At 45.7% G+C, this 14,214-nt stretch overlaps 1 protein-coding gene across 6 annotated transcripts; it reads right to left on the reverse strand.

The window, feature by feature from the left end:
* Positions 1-22: 22 nt before the first annotated feature.
* Positions 23-13,754, reverse strand: CCNE2 (cyclin E2). 6 transcript variants are annotated; one of them, XM_050971220.1, is made up of 12 exons: positions 13,671-13,754; positions 11,804-11,842; positions 11,600-11,708; positions 11,361-11,420; positions 9,289-9,440; positions 7,400-7,535; positions 5,251-5,397; positions 3,951-4,046; positions 3,072-3,206; positions 2,314-2,425; positions 1,523-1,677; positions 23-1,147 (listed from the first exon to the last, which is right to left on the reverse strand). In XM_050971220.1, exons 2-12 carry the CDS (start codon positions 11,815-11,817, stop codon positions 1,046-1,048), a joined length of 1,218 nt encoding a protein of 405 aa, XP_050827177.1. In that variant the 5' UTR covers positions 11,818-11,842; positions 13,671-13,754; the 3' UTR covers positions 23-1,045. The 6 variants fall into 6 exon arrangements, with proteins under 6 accessions (XP_050827177.1, XP_050827178.1, XP_050827175.1 ...); XM_050971221.1 differs by lacking the exon at positions 13,671-13,754 and adding an exon at positions 13,524-13,614; XM_050971218.1 differs by lacking the exon at positions 13,671-13,754 and adding an exon at positions 13,468-13,591.
* Positions 13,755-14,214: the final 460 nt, after the last annotated feature.

Genomic DNA, 14,214 nt, shown 5'->3' on the forward strand with positions numbered 1-14,214 from the left:
AATTCAAGTTTGCAAAGTTGTTGTGAGTGTAATGTGGATGTGGGTGGCACTTGATGCTCTAGTGCAGCATCGTGGGCTGCTCAGTGTAATGTAACACTTGTCCCTGGGTCTGCAGCACAGATTGGAGCATCATGAAAGAGGGAAGAGGAATGATACCCTTCTTTCCCAGTACTGCCCTTCATCACAGAAGTGACTCAGAGGTAGTGAATATTTCAAGGCAAACACAGTAGTTAATGCTGTTTATAAACACTGCTGACATACAGCTCCACAGTTTAAAATACTGTTCCTATAACGTGAGTGGTTGTAGAGTACCTGTGGCTCCCTTTGTTCCATACCTTCTCCAGTTCTCATGCTTTTCTTTCTTGTTGCAAGTGGGCAGCTGGGGACTGTACTTCTTCCAGTTAGGGTTACTGCAGCAGCACGTTCTTTGCTGGTACTCTTACCTGAGGTCAGTGATACACTAAAACTGTAAGGGCCTTAAATACATCAGCCTCCTGTGGAGCTGGGATTTGATACAAGGCTGGCTGCACTGTCCTGTACGCACAGAGTGGTTTCAGAGATGTGAACTGCTCACCCACAGGCCTCTGTAATACTGCACCTGAGCTGGGGGCACTGACTGACATGAGTGAGCTCCGACCTTCCCAGGAAAAGAAAAAGGGTCAAGAAGAGGTAATACATACAAGCTGTCAATGTTCTCCTGCTCATCTAACCCAAATTAAAGCAAGTCTGCCATGTAAGCTGAGTGGACAAATCTTGCCACCCAGCCCTATTTAAAAATGTTCTTGAAAGTTATAAGTTAGGAATTCAGTTCTCACCATTAAGTCATGTCAGAATGGACCAAAGTGGTCCAGGCTCTTGTGACAGCAGGGTGCAATGCTCAGCTGAACTCTTTTTGTCAAGTCTGTAGGAGGATGCTGGTCTCAGTTTCCATCTGCTGTGTCTTGCTGCCCAAATCTTTAATAGCAGTAAAGAGCATGAGTCACCTTTAGTGTGGTCTTGTTCTGAAGCACCAAGTCCTGTTTCTGAATCTGTTCATGACTGTATTTCATTTCTTCTCTGTGCTTTTGGGAGGGGTTATTATTCCTCCTGTTGACACAGGTGATAACTGCCCTGGGGCAGTAGACACTACTGCACTATTAACTTCTTCCTGCATAATGGGGAAAGAAGACAGCAGTTAATACCTGTCACAAGCTCTCCTTTTTTGTGGCAGGAGGAGACAGCAGTGCTTCCTCACACCACTCACACAATTCAAGCGCTCTAGAGTCAGGATACTGAGAAAACCAAAGTGACATTGCATAACAAAGTTACCAACAGCTCTACAGTACTGGTAATGCAAGTGTGTGCTGGGAGTGTTAGGGTAAAGCACATGCTGTTTATAGCATCACTGGTGGTTGGCACTCACTCAACTGAGGTGAGCCAAGCCAGGTGTGAGCAGGGAGGTGCTTTGGCCACTCAAAGCTGCCTCAGGACAAGGGATGTGTAATGAACTCTGAGCTGCCCAAATTGCACATCCACCACTTACCAGCATGTCCAGATAATTTGTGTGGGTCTGGATATTGTGTCGATCTTCTGCTGCAACCTTCTTGAAGTTCTTCAGCTTCACAGGGACCTTTTTTGCCACATTCACAAAAGGAACCATCCATTGTACACACTCTGAAATGCTGTCCCAATCTAATCCTGAAGGGTAGAACACCAGAATATATTTTGAAATCATGAGGGAGTTGCACAGTGTTCCCATATGGCCATGAGTTAAAAAACACAAATAATACTGCAGATAAAAATTCAGAAACAGCCAACATTTCCTCATGCTTGTTACTTAAAAGGGTGGTGGCTGGAGGGTGAATGGAGGTCACAAGGGTTGTCGTTGCCTTCCAGGGGAGGCTGAAGTGATCTGTGGCTTGAACACAAGATTGTGGGTCATGCTGTAAAAACACACTGGGTGTTGCTGACAGACATGCACGACTACTTGAAAACTACATTTCAGGAGAAAAAGTGGCCAAATATATAGCTAATGATTCCCCAAACACCATAGGAAGTCATAGAGCAAACATTAGCCCAAAAGCATGAATAAATGTTTCAATTCCTTAGCAAAAGCTGCACTGCTGGTGTTTCCTTCTGAGTCCCTGTAACATCTGAAATAGTGGTAGGAAGTGAAATTAGAAGGAAAATAAGGACACAGAACAAATATTAGTGTCCATGTAGGTTTTGGTCTTTGCAGCTTGGAAAACCAATACCATCTTAAGCAAATTTGGGTCTGTGACAGCTTCCGGAATTCCCTACCCAACAAGGCCAGGCTTTGCAGAGGCATCTTACCTGAAGCTTTCTTAACTATTTCGACTGAGGTATAGTGGCAGAGCGCTGCAGCAGCTAGTGTTCTGTACTGGAAGTCCAAAGAATTCACATCCAGAATACACAGGTCTAAAAGCTGAGGACACGAAGAGTAACAAATTTTAGCAAGCTGATCCTTTAGCATGATCCTTTCTCAGAGAGGGCTATGCACACAGCAGGCCTCCTAGAGCCTGTGGCCCACAACAGGGCTGAGCTCCAGGAAGGTATTGTCTTAAATTTAAATACTACCTAGTGCAGTATTTACACCACTGAGCTACATGGCTGCAGTAAGCCTCTCTGAGGCTGGGCACAACACATGCCCATACCAACAGAACCACAGCTCTTCCAAAATAGTCAAAACACTCCCCAGGCTGCCTTCCTGGCAATTACACAGAAACACTGTTAAGGACAACGCAGGTAAAAACAGCCTAGAGTCTGAAATTATCCATCTTCCTCTCAGAGCTGTCACTACTGTTTACAGAATGCTGGAGTTATTAAAGAAATAAAATGGATTTTTTTATTTTTCCAGCTCACAGAAAAGTCTTAAAGTACGTGAAAACAGGGAGATGAGAAACACAGGGGTAATTGTCCTCAAAACTGAATTTCTTTGGTGGATTCAAACTTGTGTGTTCCTTAACAAAGTAACAGGTGAGGGGGAAACAAGGGAACACTTAGGATAAAGTGGCTTTCAGGATGTAACATTCAGTGCCCCAAGAACCATTTTCCAACATTTTACTACCTACCTGGGCTATTTGAATGAATTTTTCCTGAGAATACTGAGGTAGCAGTACTTTTGGAACATCCTTCAGAGCATCCACTTGAAGATAGAGGTTCAGCCAAGAGACAATTGTCACTGGACAGAGTTCCCATTTTAAAGCCTGAAAACATTTAACAAACAGTTAAGTGCCTTAAATCACTCAAGGATAGTTTTGTGCTCTTGCTCTGATTTCTTCCTATACCTATCCTGAGATTATTGCACATATCCTTAAAAGACACTAAAAATTATTTACAATTTTAAATACAACTATTCTTTTTAAGTTGCATTCTCACTGCTTTTTGAAAAGGCTGTATTAGGATCAAGCACAAATCTGTATCCTTTCACCTATGTAGTTGGATTTCTGATGTCTTCTCCATTCAGAAGCTGGAAAATTAATCTTATTTCCTTAAGCTTTTGGGCTAGCTCTGTGACCATGCAGCTCATATCTATTAAGGAAGAATAAATGTACAGCATCCTGTAAAGCTGGTAAAGAAAGATCCTTTCCAACCCGAGGAGCACCAAGCGGTGTGAAGTTTTTGCCTGTCTCCCCAGATGCCCCTGTTCCTAGACAGGAGGGGATGTTGGCAAGTGCACTACATTACAGTGACAGCCTTCCAGCCTGCCTGTGGCTGGCTGCACTGTTAAAAGCTTTTACATTCACACAAACATGAGAAACCTGCCCTTTTCTACCAGTCAGGGATTGCATCCCAGCTAGGGTGTCAGAGGTCCACACACATTAACAAAGGTTCCACTATGTGCAGAAACAGGGACAGGTTCCTTTTCCTAAGCAAATAAGTGACATTAAAACAGAAGGCTCAGCTGGAGGGTCTTTCACTCAGCACTTACAAACACAGCAAATTATTACCTTTAACATAATAAGTTCCATTCTTATGATATCTTCTTCACTGCAAGCACCATCAGTGACATAAGCAAATTCCTGTATTTTAGGAGCGTAGATTTCCTTTAAAGGGAGGGAAAATGAAGATGAGTGTAACTTACAGTTCTAAGAAAGCCTGAGAAGATACTGGGAAATACTTTTCTGTCCATATTGACTTGTTAACATTTCTTATGCTACAACAGTGTTTTTTTCATTACATGAACTGACATGAAACTTACAGGATAAGGAGATGACACATAACCTACTTGGGTTTTAGTATCTGTTGTACAATGCAATGGACTTACTGCAACCCTTTGAGCTTCTGGGGAAATAAATGCTGACCAAGCAATCAGAACACCCTTTCATTTATAGATCTTTCTACTCAGCCATTCCAATGCTGTAAAAACATACATCAACCCAATTCTCCTACAGATGGCTGCTGGTAAAGGTTACCTGCACTGTCAGTGCTGATGTAATTGCCTAAATTTAAAAAAATAAAAACACAAAGAGAAAAGCTAAAAAAAAATGAGAGAAAATTCCACAACCAGCCACTGCAACTGTCAAAATCCATGGTGCAGAGATGGTCAAGGAAATTTGCCAAAGCCAGTCATGCCATCTGGGGCCAAGCATAGTTTGGTGTGTAAGTAGAAGAGAGCTTGCCAGCAAAACTGCTTCCCTACCAGCTGGCTCTGTGACCACCATGGCCCCATGCGATTCCCTAGGATAGGAATGACTGCTCTCAGTGTACAACCTTGCTTTGGAAGCCACAGTAAGATCTGGAGGTTCCAAGATAACTTAAACCCAAGTTTTCCTGTCAGTCTAACCCACTATGCATTATCCAAAAGTATGTGCTCTTGGCCCATGGATGTAGCACACAATGTAAGGTATCACTGTTGCTGCACTCAGGACTCACACTCCACTAAATGGAGGATATTGTAAGGGTATCAGCCTGATGTACAGGCAGTTTGAGACTTAGGCTTGGTTTTGTTCAAGTCCCACACCCATTCCTGAGATTGTCTGCCAACTACTGTATATTTGGAAAAAGACAAGACAAAACAAAACTACTTCTAGCACATTTGCATGCCTTTTAAGTTTATGTGGTCTCCTTCCCTGCTGCTGGAGAAAGGGAGGACAAAAACTACTCTCCAAGAGACTGAAGGAAGAGGAAAAAATTTCCCCTTCTTACCTTCAGTGTTGTTCAAAAGATTCAGGCATGAAATAATTGTTATAACTGTCTTTTTAGTTACCCCAAATTCAATATCCTCCTCCCTGTAATAGAGCTTCTTACCTCAAGTTTGGAGGCAATAAATAATGAGGTAATTCCTATGAGCTGAAGCATGCTCTTGTTAATGTTCTTTTGTGTCAACATGAATCTATCAAAGAAGTCTTGAGCTAGGTAGAAGGTTTCCCGGTGGAGTGCATACACCTCACACACCTACAACAGGGGAAAAAACCCAAAAGTTTTCTGTTATAAAACTCTGTATACACACACTGGAGTATTCAAGCTTTAACAGCAAAATGCAGGTTCATCTTTTGCACACACAAAGCTTCACATACCAAGGTATGGTATGATGCAGTGGTTAGCATAGGATTGGAAAAGGTATTTCCCATGCTCCCACCTCAATGTGAATTACCTATGATGTACTAACAGACTTTCAAGAAATGCTTTTTCCAAATGAAATAGCAACCATTTTTCCACTGTAAGAAGAAAGCCTGTTGAGGAAAAAAAACCCAACAGAACAGCAACACCTACACATACACACACTAATTACCTTGATTAAGAATACTCTCAAGCCTTAAGCTGAAGTCAAATCCTCACTGAATTCCCAGTAGGTCTCTCCCAGGGCAGAGCCACTAAAAAAAATCAAAATCTTGGGCTCTACAGCAAAAAAGCCTGGAAGCTCCTGCTGGAGTGGGCTGTGCTGGCAGGCCAGGAGCACTGCCTGCAGCCCCTCAGGCACACCGACAGCCTCACTAAGCAGGAACAAAACTGCAGGAGCTGCCATCTGCTCCATCCCATTGCTGGTTTCCCTGGCAGGGAGAACTTTTAATACCCACATTGCATCAAAGTGTTTCAAATGCCAGTTCAACAAAAAAAGAAAGGAGAGTGCCCAGACCTGGAGATCTTAGGGAGAGCCCTACATTTCATCTAATCTCTAATTGAATTGGGAGGGGCTACCACATATCATCTGCAACTCCATACTCCTTTCACAAGTAGAAAGCAGTTAGATATCCATTAATTACTTATAATCTCAATGCAGTAAAGAACAAGAACAGAAAAGAACATCCAAGAAATAGAGCCCAGCCACTTCATTATTTTACTTGAATACAAAGTCTGAATAAAACCTCGCTACTAAAAGCTATTTCCCAAGATAAGGCTGGAAGCTCATTTGCAAATTAAAGCCCTTCCTGACCACCAAAAATGCAACTGATTGGCAGAAATAGCACAGCCCCACTCTTTTAAACCTGATATATTTGCCTGATAATTGATGTGTTACTCTGATACTATTAACAACTGCTCCAAAGAAGATTCAGAACTAAAACTGTACAGACCAGGCCCGCCCATAAATAAACGGCAGAGTTTCTAGAAGCGTATTTCTCAACATTATAACACTTGGTCATGTTAAGCAGTATCTGTTATAATGTTACAGAAGTCTGTTAGGAACTACTGAAGAGGTCTCAAAGTTGCTGGGATTTAAATCCACTGTGGCATATAGAAACACTGAGCTGGACAAAAGCAATGCCCTTGTTGATATTTTTGTTTGGAAGTTGGATGATTTCCTAATTCAAAAATTTTTTTTAAAAAAGGCAACAAATTAATTTAATGGTGACATGTAAATTCCACATTAGAGGAACTAGTGAAGCACACAATTGGAATAGTTTTTTACTCAGAGTGTATTAAAAAAAAACTTTAATTTTTCTTGAAATTCCTTGCTAATATGACTTATTTGTAACCTTTTCACATAAGAAGCTGTCTGTATCAAGAACCTTTCCCTGTCAGACACTGATATAGTCTGCTCTCTTCCTATGATAAAATTTAAAATGTGCCAAGAAATCAGAAATTAGCATAATGGACTGACACTCAAGAGCTCTTGACATGGTCAGGGTCATAAATCCTCAACAGATGCAGTTTTCTCATGGCTTAGATACAGTCTACCCTGTAAGTTAGAGATCCATAATTTCGATACAAGTGTCTCAAAACCAGATTTCTCTCCCTTGCAGACTGTAGGATGCCACAAGCAAAAGTTAAACACTGCTGCCTACTGCCTTGGGGGGAAGTTCAGTGCCTCCTGCCTGGGAAGGCCTGGATGTAGATCACCAAAAGCATCAAAAGCAGTCACTTGTTCTGGTTACTATGAGATCTTTATGAAAAAACTATGCTTTTACCTGCCTGCTTCACAGGCATAACACATGATAAAGTAACTAAAGATACACACCTCTAAGAGCCAGTCTAGCAGTATTGATCTCATGTGAGGTTGCAAACTAGAATGTAGCGATGTGAAGTGTTTGCAGTGAGCATATCTGTTTTCCTTTGTCAGGATGTTGAGCCAGACATCTTTGGAATTTCCCCAGCTATGGAATAAAGTAACACAAAGCATTATTAAGTATATACACAATTCACACAAAAAAAAAAAAAAACAATAAACAACACATTATTTATCAATTACAGACATTCAAAAACAAAAAGAAAAATTCCATACTATAAGATCCTTATGGTAATTGGAAAACTGCAGGAATATTTGGAACATTTTACATCACCACAACAGCAGCTTGGCAAGATGACCAACAAATCCAGTTCTACAGAACAGGCAGTAAAATTGAATATGTGCCTCTCAAGGCTGCACATGCAACTAGAGTTCCCTATTTTGCCTAGTTTAGTGGCTGTTCAGAGAGCAAGATAAAACCAAATCCTCCCCCTAAAACAGAAAAATATACTCCTCCTCAGGAAACACAAAGGAAATACATAAGTTGTCCAGCTTAGCTTGAAAAAAACTGGAGATAGAGTTTAAAAGTCACTCATCCACCCCTTTATTTCCTAGCTTACTTCAAGGCTCAGAAACAAGCTATTTAGAGGAAAATTGTGTTCTTTTTTATTGCTAACTTATAATTTATTAGTACTCCAATCTGTTTGGGAAGTTGATGTCTATATCATCAATATGGCTTTATTTGTAACTGTCACTAGTAATCCATATGGGCTTTTTCTTAGATGCACTTCTCATCCTGCAGGTACCAAGAGGAAAAGCATGTTAACCAATGCAATTATCATTTCCTACTGAAATTTTTGGAGTTATGTATTTACCTTTCCCCAAGCAGAAGCAGAGAGACAGAGCTGATCAGTGGTATTGTCTACAAATTTTAACCAAAGTTAGTTTCACTCTGTTGCCCCTCCTAAGCTAGAAGCTGGGGAGATATTTGCTTCTTTAATACACAAGTCTCTCCATTTAAGCAGTCAGGCATTGAGAAATGAATTATGATCTTCTTACAGGACTTAGGGAAGGATGAAGAAGGCAGGAGAAGTAAATTATCCTCTCATTCAGCTAATCAGAAATGATGGAGTTCAGCTCTACCAGAAGCCTGTCAACAACAGGATTAAGCACCTTGCATGGAACTCTGTATCTGAACAGGTCTTTGAGGTAAAGCATCACCTGGCAGCATCTTGAAGTTCTGATCCAGTTTGGGCCAGCACAAAAAAACCACCAAGGTATATCTATAGAAAGGTTCACCAAAAGTAATGCTACCTGTTCTGCTTCTCTTCTCATTTATCTTGGCAGAAGTTTTCCTTAACACGTTGCAGTAAATTTACCACCTCTTTCATTAAACCCCAGGCTGATACAAACAGCAACCGGGGACTTCTCTAACACAGCCTAATCTAAGCTATCTCTCTGCAGAAGGGCAATTGTCTAGAACTGTGACTGCACCAAGCACATTGCATTGCATTAGCAAGCTACCTGCACAGTGATATTTGAACATTTTAAGTTCTTTAAGAAAATTTTGTTAAATATTTCTTGGCCACAGTTTCAATAGCACTGAAAGTAGTTTATTTTAAGAGGCACATAATAGTTTATGTGCCTCTTAACCCTTAGAGTGTCCAGTGTTAAGTTATAAAAGGACAGCTCTGAAATGTGAAAGCTATATGTCTGGTGTGTTTATAAGATCAGGGAAAAAATATTCAAACAACCAAACCCAAGAATTTCTATCCCTTGCTTGTACATCAAATCTTTTATGAGATGAGGAGACAAGTAGATGTATGTATTATATAAGTACATACAACAGATTTTATTAGAATACGTCAGACATCAACAATTACTGCATCTGTTAAACTTACTTGAGTTCTGGCAAAGGTGATGGATTTATGAAGAGGTTCCTGAATCTGTATTTTTTGAATCTTGAGAAGTCAGTGGTTACTGATTCTTTGTGAGGTGTTTCAATAATTATACAAGGTGAGATGCCTCCTGTTATCGTGGGGGGCCAACAACTCTGCAAAATAAACAAGGTATCTTTTAAATGCTGAGTTTACTATGAGAGCAAGAAAGGCAAGGAGCAGATTAGAGAAACAGCAACAATATATGTAATGTACATTAGTCTTTCTAAATCTCAGCATTGATTCAAGCACTGAAACCAAGAAAGAAGAAAATGAAATGCCAACTAAACCTTCCATAGTCAAGATGGAACATATATAAATAAATTGGATGCATATGGGAACTCAGTTTTAGAACGATGACCATCTTTAGTTTATGAACCCACCAGTAGCCTATTCATTGCTTGAAAAGCTCAGTTACAGTACAAAAGGCAAAGCTATTAATTGCTACTAAAACACAGGACATTAGGTTGCTAGTCCAATCTACTTATCTTTTCAGAGGGAAAAGAAAGGAGGGGGTGGAGGTTTTACTGTCTCTGAGTGGAAATTCAGCAACTTGTTATCTTCCAGTTTAGTGCTCCAGAGAGGAGCCACCCATCTCAGCTCCAGAGCTAGATACCCACTGAGCAAGCAGCAGCTGTGAACTCTCTCTCAGCTTGCCAACGCCAAATATGGGATGCAATCACTCAAAATGAGAAGACTGCAAAGGTATTCCCACAGAAAGCCTCAGAGAAGGAATTCCAGATTACTTTAGTAATCTGTAACTTGTTTCACTAATGCTTATTTGGTTGTACATAACCAATATGAGTAAGGAGGTATCAAATCTCTGGAGCACATGCAATGCTGTAATGGCTGACAGCCTTCAAAATGGTGTCACAGAACTTCAATTATTCCCTGTGGAGCTGAGAGGGAATCCCATTCACAAAAAACGGCAACACCTGTCCCTGAACACAGAAGCTTTTCCTATACAGCTGACTTGCAAGATAAGCTACACGGGATTCCTCAGTATATCCAAACCTGTTTATAGCCAGACTGAAGTAACCCAAAAGTAAAGGTACATACTGCAGCAGAACTGACCTTAATGCACACAACCAAGAGAAAGGGGAGGTCCTACTCCTCCTTCTCTCCTGTGATCCTCACTGCCCAAGTTCCACTCCAATGCTTGCCAGACCCTCTGCTGGGTTAATTCACTAACCTGGCAGAACTTTAACTTATTTTCTAATGCCAAATTAGCAAGATGAACCTGCCTACCGCTTTGCTCAAGGAACGGAGCAAAGCTGGGGATGGAGCGCATGGCCAGATATCAAGGAAGAAGAGACAGGGAAATTGGATTTCCCCCTTTCAGCAAAGTTGAAACACTTAACACTTAAATTTTGCTCCAGGTTCAGCTGATGTACTTATGCAGCATTTTTTCCTACTCAAGATTTACAAAGACAACTTCACAATCAGAAGAGTTTTGCTTCACCATAGCTGTTAGTCTCATTTACTTTACAAACAGAATAATTACAAACAATATTGTTTGCAAGAGAAAGTTGTAATATTTTACTAGTCTCCTTTACAATAGAAAACCATAAGACCTGTCAGTTTTAAGAGCTTACTGTGTTACTGAAAACACATTCCTAAACTGACTTAAATAATCAAAAGAAATGTTAAATAAAACTAAAGATGGTTATGAACCTTAACTAAATGGCCATGAAACCACACCTAAAGTTAAAACAAGTGCAGTGATCTTGTTTAGACTTGCCTCTAGGCCTTACCTGCTCTGTATATGGAATTGTTCTGAAATATCAGGGGTCATTCTCTTTTTTTCACCTAATCTTACTCTGCAGTGGCTTTTACATTAAAGGATCTTTTATCTGCAACCAAGTCATGTGTAAAACAGATAAAAAGGTGCTAAGCTCTCATAGTTTCTAATACCTAAAAATACAAACTTCCCCTATTCAGTACTTTCTGGTGTGGAATGCATTATTTCACACCCACCAACACAAACCAGACAGACTCCCTCACCTTGCTTGAAATGGTATTCACAACTGAATTACCTTAATTTCGTATTGATGTTTTTTTGCAATTTTTCCATCTTCTCTTTTCTTAATCTCCTGCTGAAAAGAGAGATGCACATCAATACACTGACAGTGACCAGCACACCCTCCTACAGCTCAGAAAAACTCTTGCTACCCCTGCCCCACTTTGTAACTTGGCAAAGTAAAGACTGCCCCATCCAAATGCACTGGAGAGCTTTTAGTATCACCCAACTTCCCAAGTAGCTCAAATTGCTTACCTCTGCTGTTCTCCTTTTTCTGGTCTGGAGATAATCTAGTGCTTGCAGTTCTTGCGGAGCCTCTTCTGGACAGGACAGTGGCTGCTGCTGTTTGGCTTGCAAACGACTACTGTAAAGAGCAAAGAGCAAAAAGACATTAGATGTTAGGAGAGGAGCAGTTGTTAGACTAGTACAGATACTCTTAGTACAATGCTAACAGCTTACCTGCGCCTTGACATCTTCTCTGGGCTACAAGATCTCTACCTGGATCAAAGTAATAGGATAAGCTCAGTTAGTGCGTCCTCACAAAATTAGAGCCAAGTTCCCCACTTCGTGTCATGAAATCATCACAAAGAGCAACATGATTCACACAGCTCAAACAGAAGGGCACAAGTATTCCACTGGCCTGAGGAATGCCTAAGCAGAGCATGACTGTGGTATATAAGCACATGCAGCTCCATGTCCTGCTGCAGGGTGCCCAGGTATGCCAGCAGTTTAGTTCAGGCTGCCTGGGGGTGGGGGCAGGGAAGTTGTAAAGGGACATTTCCCACACAAGAGGATGTGGGGTGTCCCGGGGGCTGTGACCCCTCTAGTCCCTCCACATTCTCCATTCCAGGCACCCACACAGACACAGGTTTTGACGCTGCCGCTGCCTCAGGGGCGATGCCCCCCACACCTGCCGGGATGGCGGGGCCGCGATGGGCCGGGCGCCGCCGCCCGCGCTCCCGCCGCGCCGGTTCCGCGCCAATTTCCAGCGAGCGGGGAGGCGGCGGCGGCCTGTGCCGGGGTCAGGCTGGGCTGGGGGCACCGCCGGCGCCCGCCTTCCCCTCCCGAAGGGCCGATCCGACACCCACCCGCTCCCGAGGGTGCTGAGGGGACGCGGGAGGGGCAGGTCCACCGCCCCGCCCCCCCCCCCCTCCGCGCTCCCGCCTGGCTGAGAGCGCGGCTCCCTCCAAAACCTGAGGGGGAAGGAAGGGGCTGCCGGGACGGCGCCTCACACGCGGGGACACCCACCCCCCGCCGGGACACCCCTCAGCGGGACCCTCCAGTGCAGGGACCAGGGCTGGGAGGGGATGTCCCCTCAGGCACCCCGCTCCAAGGGCCAGGGCGGGGAGCCGGGTCCCGCCGGGGTGCGGCGCAGGCGGGCGGCCGGGGTCAGCCCGCCAAGCTGCTCGGCCGGCATCCCCGCCCCCAGCGCGCCGGGCTCCCTCCAAAACCGGGCAGCCCGCCTCCCGCGGGGCTCTCCGCGGTGGGGTGGGGGGCAGCCGATGGCGGGATCCTGCCGGCACCCTGGCCCACCGCACTGCTCCCTCCGGAGATGCCCGTCCGGGCCATCGCTACTTTTCTGTCCCTGCGGATGGGGCCGCCCCCGGGGACATCTCCCCCCAGGCTCTCCTCAGCCACTCTCCCTCCAAAACGCTGCCCGGGCGGGCGAGCAGCCCGCCTCACCGCTCCCGGTCACGACTCCTGGTCCCCGCTCCCGGCCTCCGCTGCCAGTGCCCCCTTCACACACACACACACACACACACCCACCACCACCACCACCACCACCACCACCACGGGCACCGTGTCTGCCGGTACCGCCACCACCACTACTATCATCACCACCATCCTCAGCACAGCCACCGGTCCCATTATCATCCCTAGCAGCATAACTGATGCCATCATTAACATCATCATTATTACTATTATTATTATCATCATCATCACCCAGCCAGCCCCCGTGCTCACCGGCGGGACCCCCGCGCACCTCCGCCGCTGCCGCCCGGGCCGCGCTGCTCAGCTGGCGCCGGCGCCAACCCGCTATATAGCGCGGCCCGGCCCGCGCTGCGCATGTGCGAGGGCGGCCGGCGGCTTCCCCGCCCGTCCGCCGCCCGCGCCCCGCTCACCCCAGCGCCGCCTCTGTGCGGCGGGGCCGCGCCGACCCCCGCGCCCCCCGGGATACCCCGCGTCCCGGCCCGGCTGCTCCGGCTCCGCCGGCAAAGCGGCAGGCAGCGCCGGGAGGAGCGCTGCCATCGCTGCCACCGCCCGCTGCCCCGGCACCGCTCCGCCGCCCTGCCCCGCTGGCGGGGGGCACCCTCGGCACCATCACCCCGCTCCGCTCCGCTCCGCTCCGGTCCGGTCCGGTCCGGTCCGCTCCATCGGGCCCCGGGCCCCGCCGACACAGCGGCGGCTCCGCCGGCGGCCCCGCGCGCCCAGCGGGGCTCAGCCCGCCCGCCCCGGGGCGGGGCCGCCGGCGGAGCCGCCAATGGGAGCGCGCGGAGCGGCGGCAGCGTGCGGCGGCCCGGGATGTAAACACGGCCCCGCCCCGCCCGCCGCAGCTGTCAGCCCCCGCGGCACCGGCCTGACGGGATCCCCGCCACCCTGCCGGGCCGGTACCGCACCGACACCCCGCACCATGCCGGGGGCTGGCCGCCGGCAGCCGCAGGCTGTCATACATCCCACTGCACGAGGGCGAGGTGGAGAGGAGGCTCAGGAATGGCCTCACAGCTCTTTACAACCGCCTGAAAGGAGGTTATAACCAGGTAGGGGTCATCCTCTTCTCCCGGGTAACAAGGGGCAGGACAAGAGGACAGAGTCCTAGGCTGCACCAGGGGAGGTTGGGGTTGGACATTACAGAGAATTTCTTCACAGAA

This window comes from Serinus canaria, chromosome 2 (assembly GCF_022539315.1).
Source record: "Serinus canaria isolate serCan28SL12 chromosome 2, serCan2020, whole genome shotgun sequence".
NCBI lineage: Eukaryota > Metazoa > Chordata > Aves > Passeriformes > Fringillidae > Serinus > Serinus canaria.

Coding starts and splice junctions, on each gene's coding strand:
- CCNE2 (XM_050971220.1), bottom strand. Junction 9,441..11,360: donor AACATCAATACGAAATTAAG/GTAATTCAGTTG, acceptor TTTATTTTGCAG/AGTTGTTGGCCCCCCACGAT. Junction 1,148..1,522: donor CAAATTATCTGGACATGCTG/GTAAGTGGTGGA, acceptor CCCATTATGCAG/GAAGAAGTTAATAGTGCAGT.